General features: G+C 42.4%; 1 protein-coding gene across 1 annotated transcript in view; it reads right to left on the bottom strand.

Annotated features, from left to right (window-relative positions):
- The window catches only part of LOC138356208 (mucin-6-like), a 95,301-nt gene that overhangs the window by 45,169 nt on the left and 37,674 nt on the right, over window positions 1-12,458 (bottom strand). The window contains exons 14-18 of the mRNA XM_069311940.1: window positions 10,877-11,108; window positions 5,559-5,754; window positions 4,173-4,365; window positions 3,545-3,741; window positions 2,109-2,220 (exon numbers count right to left, since the gene is read on the bottom strand). Of these exons, the coding sequence (XP_069168041.1) occupies window positions 2,109-2,220; window positions 3,545-3,741; window positions 4,173-4,365; window positions 5,559-5,754; window positions 10,877-11,108 (930 nt within the window). The remainder of the gene's footprint in view (window positions 1-2,108; window positions 2,221-3,544; window positions 3,742-4,172; window positions 4,366-5,558; window positions 5,755-10,876; window positions 11,109-12,458) is intronic.

The following is a 12,458-nucleotide window of genomic DNA, read 5'->3' as shown; positions in this document are numbered from 1 at the left end:
CATCACAGTGATCACAGTGCAAATATAGAGTAGTAGTGCATATCAAGTTGCATGTGCACAGTACTAGTAAGCATAAACCATCTAGTTACACATGTGCAATAGCACTGAGCATACATCTGATGATGCACATGCCCAGTTGTGGCAAGCACCACACTACACATCAGCATATATTACTAAGAAAGATAATATCTATATACTGTAATTACCACAGCAACCCGTCCTCCTGAAATGACTTTTTGAAATTACTTACTTTTTTAACCCTTAACCCTTAAAGTGCGCATCACGTCATATGACATGCTGGACGTTGTTCCAGTCAACTGCGCATCACGTCATATGATGTGTTGGAGTACTACGCAAGATTTAAACAGCCCGCGGATACACGGGGTTCACCACACCTTCATCAGGGCTCTTGTAAACAGACGCCATTTAAAAAAAAATCGTGGGCCAAACTCCCGGGTGTTATTGGCCTCAGTATTGAGTGAGCAACCAAGCCTGACACACGCAGCATGAGCTAACAGCACTGCTGTTCAGCTTGTGACCACAGCATCGCCTAAAAAGGCCAAATTATACTTGTTCATGCTATTATGTAGCGATGATATTATTACAGAAGACCCCTGACTGTGATAAAACTGACCAGGGTTCTGATAATAGCAGGATTGTGGTGATATTTAGCACTGTGCTCCATGGAAGGAGGTGTAATGCTGTGGGAGGGAGGGTGGTGGCGATGTCTTTTGACTGTGTGTGGCCACCTTTTATTGACTGCACTCAGCATACCAGCTTAGTGGTTCGCTATGGTGAACACAAATGTAGATACTTATATATAACGTGCGTATAGAGGGTATAAACAGCAAGAGAAGGTTTGAAGCCGCCATTTTGGTGAGGGCGGTGGCGTCGTCTACACGATGCCACCGTGCAGACAACGGTGTTGTTTACTGGTTACCACGATAGTCTTTGGGCACCATACCAGTTTATTTGTACAAGTATGATGAATAAAACAGGTAGATATTTATATATAATGTGTGTATATAGCGTAATAACACCACACAGTATTGTTGGAGGAGAAATATTAGTGCGTCTGACCTTGAGGGCGGCCGCCGATCAGCTGACTGTGTGAGTAGCCACATCTTTGTGCCTTTACTCACCATACAAGCTTAGATGTACAGTTATGGTGAACAAAACATGTAGATACTTATATATAACGTCTGTATATAGTGAATTATAGCAAAAACATTATTGTGGGAGGAGAATGTGGGTGAGTCAGATGACTTGAGGGAGGGCGGGAGTGGCTGGCTGGTACACGGCGGTCACTCCTCATTACTTTTTGACTCATAATAGCTACTTAGTGGTTCGTTATGGTGAACAAAACATGCAGATACTTATATATAACCTGTGCTTATAGTGTAATAACCGACAAAGTATTTGTTCACTGATTGATGAACATAATTGAATCAATAATATGCACACCATATTTTTGAGTACACCAATGATTCGCTCATTTTATTATATAAATATATCAAACTACACACTATTGAATAATATTACAGCAAAAAAAGTATGAAAAATCAATCAGAGACATTGAAATAATTCGGTAATTATCTCTTTGTGGCAACTCTGGCCTGACAGCTTGCGTGCAACAGACCGCCTGGGACGCACGCTGAGTCAGCGCCTATAATTTGCCAGACTTCCCTGCCCTATAGCGGGCAATATATGCCACTTACGATTTTTTTATTATTTTTCCCGTGGTCAGTGAACACAAATTAACAGGTTAGAAAGAAAAAATAATTTTTTTTTTTTCAAAATGACATGCGCCTGTGGGGATGACAGGATATTAAACCCCGAGCATGTTAAGGGTTAAAGCCATATATATTGTTAGGCTAGCATGTATTAGCTTAGGCTATGTTAAGTTTGGTTAGGTTACATTGAGTTGGGATAGATTAGGTTAATCTAGGTTAGACTGAGTATAGTTATGAAGGGATTTAAAATTTATAGGTGAACCGTCTTGTGTCTCTTAAGACTTGCATGCAGTTATATAGACAAGATCTTGCATAAGTACGAAAGCTGAAGATACTAATGAAAGCCAAGATTATAAAGAGCAGGGGTGTTCTCACCAGCAAAGACTCTTGACTTGACGTTCTGACAGTAGTTCTCGGCCTGAGCCTTGATCTCCACGTGCTTGTCGCAAGGATTCGTCTTATCTACCCCTGGTCCGTCTGGGCATACCTGTGAAAGGTAATACACACTTTAATGGTGGTCCACTTGCATGGCAGCTTTGAAAAACACAAAAGGGAGCTCTTGTGCAAATATACAATAAGAACTTGCTAATATGCAGTAATATCTTGCAAAAAATAAAGCAAAATCTTGTAACTAAATTTCTGAAAACATGCAGCTAGCTCATGAAAATTTACATTAAGATGTATCATAAAAACCACACACACACAACCATTTGTTTCTTGATATTTATATGCAAATACAAATGTGTTTTAATACACATTCAAATATATCCATGTGGATACATGTATTTGTGTACCATATGCATGAGGCCATGTGGGGTAATGTATTTGTGTACTGTATGCATGAGGCCATGTGGGGTAATGTATTTGTGTACTGTATGCATGAGGCCATGTGGGGTAATGTATTTGTGTACTGTATGCATGAGGCCATGTGGGGTAATGTATTTGTGTACTGTATGCATGAGGCCATGTGGGGTAATGTATTTGTGTACTGTATGCATGAGGCCATGTGGGGTAATGTATTTGTGTACTGTATGCATGAGGCCATGTGGGGTAATGTATTTGTGTACTGTATGCATGAGGCCATGTGGGGTAATGTATTTGTGTACTGTATGCATGAGGCCATGTGGGGTAATGTATTTGTGTACTGTATGCATGAGGCCATGTGGGGTAATGTATTTGTGTACTGTATGCACGATGCCATGTGGAGTAATGTATTTGTGTACTGTATGCACGATGCCATGTGGAGTAATGTATTTGTGTACTGTATGCATGAGGCCATGTGGGGTAATGTATTTGTGTACTGTATGCATGAGGCCATGTGGGGTAATGTATTTGTGTACTGTATGCATGAGGCCATGTGGGGTAATGTATTTGTGTACTGTATGCACGATGCCATGTGGAGTAATGTATTTGTGTACTGTATGCATGAGGCCATGTGGGGTAATGTATTTGTGTACTGTATGCACGATGCCATGTGGGGTAATGTATTTGTGTACTGTATGCACGATGCCATGTGGAGTAATGTATTTGTGTACTGTATGCATGAGGCCATGTGGGGTAATGTATTTGTGTACCACATGTTATGAGGGCAGGAAATATACAAAAACAAAACCTAACACTCACATCACAACAGATTATATTAGCAAATTTATACCAGTATTGCCATCTCTACACGACTAATCTCACATGCCAATGTTACCAACTATACCACACTAATCTCGTATGACAATGTTACAATCTCTACACCACTAATCTCACATGACAATGATACGATCCGTACCCCTAAAATCTCACAAGACAGTATCACCAACCTGTGCTGTCTTCCACTTGTTACCAAAGAGTATAGGACTGGTCTCGACGTCTCCCTCAGGTGTGAGGAAGTCGTCGTGCTGGTTGTCGGTGAAGGTGCCGCAGAGGCCGGCCGTCTTGTCCCGGAACTTGGCGGGGGCGTCAACGTAGACGCGGGAGTGGCCATCCCACCACACCGCCAGCCCGTTGGTCAGCTCAACTGTCCAATATACATTTACTTTACTACAGCCTTTAGGCAACAAATTTCCATGCTTTTTTTTTATCATATTATATAGCCAATCAATTCTGCTACCATGTGTATATTAAAGAATAAAATAATAAAATATTGAAATAATAAAAAGAATAGTAATCTTGTTATGTAAATAAGTAAAAGGTAAACATATTAATATAGTTCAAAAGATATGAAAAAGGACAAAACTGGCAGCAGTTCTCACAGCAAAATATGAGATCAACACTTCCATCACAAGATGGAAGCTCACACTCACTAATTATATATATTTATTACATTTACTGATATTTTACAACAAAAATAATTAAATTACCTATTAAGAAATGTGTGTTTTTACATAAAATTCTCAGTGCTAGACATCTGATGTATGATAGGCAATAAAGACAAAGATAATGTATTACCCAAGACAAACAGATTTGAAGGATTCTTGATATATGCGCCCTTGACCCAAGTAGGCAGTTTCCTGAGCTCATTGCCATTGACAGTGATCTCCCTGCGCTGTTTGAGGTGAATGACAGTTTTCCCTATACGTATCGTCACCGACTTGGTACAAGATGGAAAATGAACCACCTCTGCATTTTGGATGTGCATGTTCTGTAGGGAGAGGAAGAGCTATTGATGCATGTTTACAGGAGAATAACATGTGTTTTAGTACTTGCTCAACTGTCCACAAAAATCCTTAGGCCTTTTAAGAATTTGCAGGTTTTCTTCACAGCTACAACGTCTACATCACAAAATCAGGACCTTAAGACCGAGCTTCTAGCCACCCTCAAAATTCCTAGCTCTTCCATAGGTCTTAGGCATTACTCAAAATTCCTGGGTACCTCCAAACGGCTTAAATACTTATGTTAAAGCCCGTAAGTTTACATCACACTTTACAGGTCTATCCCAAAATTAATAAATCTGTCTCATATTTCTTAGCACTAATACAACCAGTTAACTTACCTCACAATTTCCAAAATTAAATTTCCATTTCTGTTATAATTCCTAGACCTGACTTCAATCCCTAGCTATACCTTATATGCATAGAAAAGCCTCAACTCTTAAACATACCTCACAATTATAAAACCGTCCATCTAAATCCCAAAGATTCCCACACAATTATAAAACCGTCCATCAAAATCCCAAAGATTCCCACACAATTCTAAGACCTCCCCTCAAAATTCCAAGAACTTCCCTCACATATAGATGCATATTGGCAACACCTATATTATCTCAACTCTCCCAAGATATACATTTTTATTAGTAAAGAGAAGAAAACAACTTGTTTTCACTTTACTTACAGCACACATGAGACAACTACACCTACTGAATCCCTTCTCAAAGGTCATCTACTCTACTGTTCCCAATAGTAGGTCATTAATCTTATTCCCTTCTGTAAACATGTTATCTACCCGACACTTGCCATAAGGTCATCTACTCTGCTCTTCCCATGAGCATCAACAGAGAATGGGCACTGTAATGTGAGCCTCTAGTACATGTTGTATCAGTAGCCTGGGTTCACAAAACAATTAGGAGAGGCCTACTAAATTGATGATAAACATGGGTTTGATATTAAAGAGTAACATCAGTGCAAATATTAATAAACAAGCAACACTTTCTAGAACAACGACTCCATAAAATTTATTCCTCATGCATTGAAGTAGATTATTAGTATGGTGACCTACAAGTACCAGTCTTTAACTGTGATTTAGCGGTACATGTCTGGTACAATGGTTTAGAGGTACAGTACAATTAAGCACACACATTTGTGTGTGGAGCTCAATAGAGCTGTGATGGATACTCACATCAGAAATGGTGCCAGCGCAGGGCGTGTTCTCGGCCTCGATGCTGAAGTCTTCACCCTGGACCAGGTAGTACGAACACATGCCCATGAAGTCAAAATGGCGGCCATCAAAGGTAGTGTAATGAGGGTCTCCCACCACAGCACAGCGGGCACTGCACTTGACCTCTGTACACACCCACTTTCCTCCCAGGCACGTGCTGTGGACAATATGACATGATCACTTACTCTCCTCCCAGGCACGTGCTGTGGACAATATGACATGATCACTTACTCTCCTCCCAGGCACGGGCTGTAGACAATGTCATGATCACCACTCTCCTCCCAGGCATGGGCTGTGGACAATGTCATGATCACCACTCTCCTCCCAGGCATGGGCTGTGGACAATGTCATGATCACCACTCTCCTCCCAGGCACGAGCTGCACTCATCTAATTGTGATTGCAGGAGTTGAGCTTCAGCTCCTTAGTCCCACCTCTCAACTCTCAATCTTCTAGTGTACAAGTTCCTGAGTCTATTGAACTCTATTATATCTATATTTGAAACTGTGTATGGAGTCTGCCTCCAGCACACCACTGCCTAATGCATTCCATTTATTAACTATTCTGACACCGAAAAATTATTTCACATGTTTTCGTGGCTCCTTTGGATACTCGGTTTCTATCTGTGTCCCCGTGTGCGAGTTTTCCCTTCCAACCCGTATTAAATAATCTGTCTTTATCTACCCTGTCAATTTCCATAATAACTTTTGTGACAATCATGTCTCTCCCCCTACCTCTTCTGTCTTCTTTATGCTGGAGCCGCATACTCCAGGATTTGTCTGACATACATTGTAGACAAGGTTCTAAATGGTTCCCTGCACTAATTTCTGATGTTAGCCAGCCTTGCATCCTCCGCTTATGATATCCTTTTGATGTGGGCTTCAGGAGAGAGATTCAGCATGATATCAACTCCAAGATACTTCTCTCTGCCGGCTTCGTGGACGACCTTATCTCCCATTTATTTGGTACCTTGTGTCAGGTCTCCTGCACCCGCATCTAGCTTTATTACTTTACATTTACTAGAGATAAACTCTAGTAGCCTTTTGTTGGCCCATTCATTCACCGTATCAAGGTTATCTTGAAGCCTCCTGCTTACTTCCATTGTATTAATCCTACTCATAATATTCACATCAACAGCAAACATTGAGAGGAATAGATTTATTTCCTCTGGGAGATCGTTTACACATATCAGAAACAGGATAGGTTCAAGGACTGAACCCTGCAGGACTCCACTAGTGACATCTCGCCACTCCAAGACCTCACCCCTCACAGTGACTCACTGTCTTCTGCTCTTTAGGTATTACCGTATCCAATGGAGAACCTTCCCTTTTCTTCCTACCTGCTTCTGCAACTTATGTACTAGTTTCTTATAGGGTACTGTGTCAAAGGCTTTTTTGGCAATGAAAAAATATGCAGTCTGCCCACCCTTCTCTTTCTTGCCTAATTTTTGTTACCATGTCATAGAATTCTATTAGAGTTGTGAGGCAAGATTTGTCATCTCTGAACCCATGCTGGTGATTTGTTACAAAGTTTTTACACTCCAGATGTTTTACTTTTATTTCTGTGGGGAGCCCCTATGGCTCCCTGGAGCTTATTGAGCTAATGTACTTTATATTAGACCGGGACATTAGCTATGGAGTTCAGACCTACCAGAGACCAGAGCCGGAACCTGGCCCCTTCAGAGAGGTTTCAGGGAGCAATGGCCCTGGAACACCCCCCTGTGGTTGAGGGTTTTCCTTATCTGCCATTGACTGGGGATAGGCACCCAGAAAGGCAACCGTTTTTGGCAACCGTTACGCAACCATTTTTGCCCGAAACACTATGCATACTAGTGGCTTTAGGTACTGTATGTACTACCTCTATCTTTAAGTCAAACAGAATGTTTGTACTGTAACTCTGCAGCTATGTATGTACTTTTCCTAAATAAATTATTATTATTATTATTATTATTATTATTATTATTATTATTATTATTATTATTATTATTATACTGTATTATTATTATTAAAGGTAAGCATAACAAAACAAACCCTACATGGTAAGAAATTAAAACAAAAAACCGAACAGAGGTAGAAACTCCCTACAATCCCAAGGAAACAAGCAAACAAGCAAACATCACACTTTACTGCCTTACCACTTGTCCGCACAGCCCTCCCCTCCCCTCCCCAAGGGGGGAAGGGGGGGCCCCAGACCTCACCACGCCAGCTGCCCAGCTCTCCAGTTCGTAAGCTAATGTCAACCGGGACAGACGCTTCTCTGGCCTCAAATTCCTGGCCGACGTTTGCCTGTGTGGGGTTCTCTGCTGTCTTGTTGTGGTGTGTGGTGGCCAGGAGTATCTTGAGGTTATCTTGAGATGCTTTCAGGGCTTAGCGTCCCCGCGGCCCGGTCCTCGACCAGCCCTCTTTTTTGTTACACACCCCCCAGGAAGCAGCCCGTAGCAGCTGTCTAACTCCCAGGTACCTATTTACTGCTAGGTAACAGGGGCATCAGGGTGAAAGAATTTTTTTTTACCATTTGTCTCCGCCTCCACCGGGGATCGAACTCGGAACCTCAGGACTACGAATTTGAAGTGCTGTCCACTCAGCTATTAGGTGCCTTAGGTTAGGTTAGGCGTTAGGCAACTACCTCGTCAGTGCCGGGGCTGCATGCGCTTAGGGGCTTCCTTCCCTATGCACCCTGTGAGTACTACCCCTGCATGTCAGAGTTATCTTCCCTGGGGCGTTTGGGAACTGTTCCCGTAGGGGTTCTTGCAGCTCGGCATTTGCCGCGCCATTGGGGCCAGCTGGGGCTTGGGGGCCCTTGTTTGGCCTTGGGTAGGGAGCGGTGTTGTGCTGGTTAGGGCATCAAAGTGTTGCTCGACCTGCCACCTACGCGGCGACCGGTTCCTGTTGCCTCTGGGGACGGTGTACTTTTGCGGGGGTTTTCTTTTCTTTTGTTTTTCTTTGCCTGGTGGGGGTCTGCCTAGTGGGACTATAGTTCCCGATACTGTTTTGGTGGCCCTCTGCTAGGCCCCCGTGCTTGTATACGTCATAGGGGTTTCAGTGTTAGCATCTTCCCCTTGTTAGTTTGGGTGTTAACCGGTTAGCAACATCTTGCCTGGGCGTCCTGTAGTTGTTACCCTATGGGCCCTGGAAAACCCTGTCGGGACTCGGTGGACCCATGGATGCGTCTTCCGAGTTCCTGCCTGCCTTGTGTGGGTTTGAAGGTTGCTGTGTGCTCTTGTCGCAGGGTGACAGTCACCTGTTTTGCCTCCTTCATGCTGCCTGTTGGGTTAACAACAATTTTGACCCGGAGTCTTGCGAGTCGTTTTCTCTGCTTGTGCTCCAGTTTTATTCTGATGATGTTGCTGTTAGGGTACAGGCAGCATCCGCATTGCATGTTAGGTTCCTCGCGGGGCTTATTGTTACAGGGGGAGGCGTTTTCTTACCCCCTTCCCTGTATGAGTATGATTTGGGTTCGGCTCCTCCCCGGGTATAATTCCAAGCACCTTTGGGTACCTCGGTCCGGTCGGTCCGGAGGTTTTCTACTTCTTGTATCTCCGCAAAGGAGGTTTGGGATGTTCTTGCTGCATACCTCCTGCGAGACCCAGTTTATGCCTCTTTGATGGACCCGTTCTCTTTTGAGTTCGGATCTTCCCAGTTTTGGGTGCGTTTGGAGGTTTAGGAGTCTTCCTGGCTGGCAGACTCCCCATTCTTTTCGTTGGGGGCATGGCATGGGATCTGTCGGACCCGCACGCTTGATTGGCATGAAACTTCCACAGTTCTGCAGGTTTACCTGGGGGGAGCGTTTGAGCACCTTAATGAGTGCTTATTCGCCCCTGTGCTTTCTCTGGATGTTGGCCTTTTGCAGTGTCGTGTGCAGGTTCCTTCTCTTTCAGCATCGTTGATTGCGTAGGATTTGTGCACCCATGGGCATTTGGCTTTTGGTCTTATGATTCTTTTCCCTTCTCAAGCTGTCTTCTGCCTGGCTTGAGGAGGACGTGGAGGCGTTGAGTGTCGGGCCTCCTCCAGTGATGCCTGGTTGAACATTTCCCTCTTTTAGTTCAGGAACTTCTCCTTGCTCTAATGTGAAGACATCCAGGAATCTTTTACTGAGTTCTTCACACACCTCCTTTTCATTTGTAGTGAAACTGTCTGCCCCAATCCTCAGTTTCATTACATGTTCCTTCACTGTTGCTTACCTTCTGATGTGGTTGTGCAGCAATTTCGGTTGGGTCTTTGGGTCACTGGTAACATTGATGCCACCAGCCACAATATTGCCATATGTAATAGTGGTGCCACAGGTAACAGTGGTGCCACAGGTAACAGTGGTGCCACAGGTAACAGTGATGCCACAGGTAACATTGATACCACAAGTAACAGTGGTGCCATAGGTAACAGTGGTGCCACAGGTAACAGTGGTGCCACAGGTAACAGTGGTGCCATCAGTAATATTGATGTCACAGGTAACAGTGGTGCCACAGGTAACAGTGGTGCTACAGGTAACAGTGGTGCCACAGGTGACATTGATGCTACATCAAACATTTATACCACAGGTAACACAGCATGGAAAACATATCCAGTAAAGTATGCCATATTGTAGAACAGAAAAAAATTAACACAAAAGATATTTTAAATTAAAATATGGCAGGTCACCTGAAGACAAAATCTCAGTAGTGAGAAAATGGAAGACGGGCTTCATGCTGAAAAAACAGCAAAGGTCTCTACTATATATTCTACAAATGTTTAGTCAATATGTAACTGGTTGAATATACATGCCATAAAAGACTATCGATATAGACATTAACTGAACCCATTATGTGCCTCCGTAACCCTTTCCACTACTGCCCACAGACTGGGTATGGGGTGCATAATAAATGAACAAAATGAAATTAAACGGTACAAAAGCGATTCCATCTTGCAGGTTTCCTAAAAAAAAACAAATAGTATAAGTATTTGCTGAATGGCTTTCAGCAGGCTAAAATACTTCTTCCGACACCTTTAATGCATCATGTGACCATGAAGGTCCTGCACCAACACCTCACAAAAGGCTGTACAGTACCTTGCTACCTCCTCAATTGGCTCCTGAATATGAAGTAAGGTTGTCTCAAATGCCCGAAATCCTACGCATGTTAGTGACTTTGTAAGAATGTAAGAACACCAATGTTATGTACTCTCACAAACCCAATGTAATTCATGTATACAAATAAATAAATAAATAAATAAAATATATAGATATTTGACAAGTGTAGATAGTGTACAGCAATTGTCTAAGACTGCTTTTAGCACAAGAGGCTACTGACCAAGAGTTGCAGTCATTAAACACGATGTCGCCAATGTTGTACTGCTTGTTGTGATAGGTGCAGGGGCAGTTGCTGGGGTTGATGCAGCGGCCGTTGTGAAGCAGCAGGCTGGGGGGACAGTCGCAGCCCTCCACACAGAACTCTGGCCACTCTTCGTCCTCCGCCTGGCCACACCGGGTCTGGCTGGCCTGCATGCACGGGTTGTACACCAGGCCCCCCTCACACCTCAGTGCTGCAGTCACATTAACATTTGTAATGCACTCTATATATATAGTCAGTGCACAGTTATTACATTATTAAATAGGTTGAAATCCTATGCATATAAGATGGATAATGCCATAAAAGTTGTAAATATTTATCCCAATATTTTAAGCACTGTCTTATCAACAAAGGAATCTGTTTAATATTCATTAAGTAACATGAATAACTCAAACATGAAAACAAATTGTTAAAAGAAAATGAAATGACTTTTTTGCAAAACCTTAAAAACTAGTTTAAGATTATATAAATAACAGAACCTTGGGAAGAGCTTTTACAATTGCAGAGGCTGGGTGGGTGTAGTGTGGCGGCAGAACACACAGGGTCAGGCAAGGCTATGGCAGGTATGGATTTGCTGTGACTCGTTTTTTTTTATTAAGTTGCACCTGCTTCCCCTTGTTCAACCATTTTTAATTAGTTGTGTACTTTTTGACTTGTATTTTATTTTGCTACAGGGAGCAGGACAATATTTTCAGCTGAGGACTTGTTTCCTGGACTGTACTTCTCAACATAAATTCCTGTACTTTGTTCTACTTTAAAAATGATGTCAGTTCCTTGCTGTATTCTGCAGCTACACCCACGGCTCGTGCTCTAAGAAACTTGCAAGTTGTTATATAGGTTTATAATACTGGTAGTGGCAAGTTGTGTCACACTGTGTGCGGCTGATGATCACCCACAGTTAGTGTGCTACAGTGACGCATCTTCCATGTCACTGCAATCTTCATGTAGTGACTTCCACATTATATTTTCCCCAAAAACTTTTCATCACCATTTATTCTAGAACTACTTTGAAGTTTAAGTTTGAACTTAGATTAATATTTTTCCTTCACTAAGCTAAGCACTGTTGACAGTTCACATGAGTGATTTTCCATATAAACACTTTTTCATCAACTAGTCTTCCATAAGACTTTTTATCACTTGCAAATATACTGAAAGTGGTACGAGAGATTTTGGTAACGTCAGCAATGTATGTTGCTATGATGGCGGGCCACAAAATGCAGCTTTGTGGTGCACCTCCCTGAAACATTATACATCACATTCATTTTCACTTACAACTAATTTAAGTGCTGGCAGTCAGTGTTAATCAAGCCTACTATTTTTCCCCTATATTTTTGGGGACGATCTTTTGTATGGAGCTTCATCGAACGTCTCTAAGAAAGTCACAAAAAACACATGATCATTGAATTGACAAAGTTTCTAGAAATGTGAATAATTTAATTAAACCATTTTTCACTTCCATGGAGTCATTTGGCGAAGTTTGATGAGGCTGATACGATGCTTTGATTAGGTTGTGTTTTGTTAGGTACCTTATGATAACATCTCT

Source organism: Procambarus clarkii, chromosome 71 (genome assembly GCF_040958095.1).
Source record: "Procambarus clarkii isolate CNS0578487 chromosome 71, FALCON_Pclarkii_2.0, whole genome shotgun sequence".
Taxonomy (NCBI): Eukaryota; Metazoa; Arthropoda; class Malacostraca; order Decapoda; family Cambaridae; genus Procambarus; species Procambarus clarkii.
This window is presented reverse-complemented; position numbering and strand designations above follow the sequence as displayed.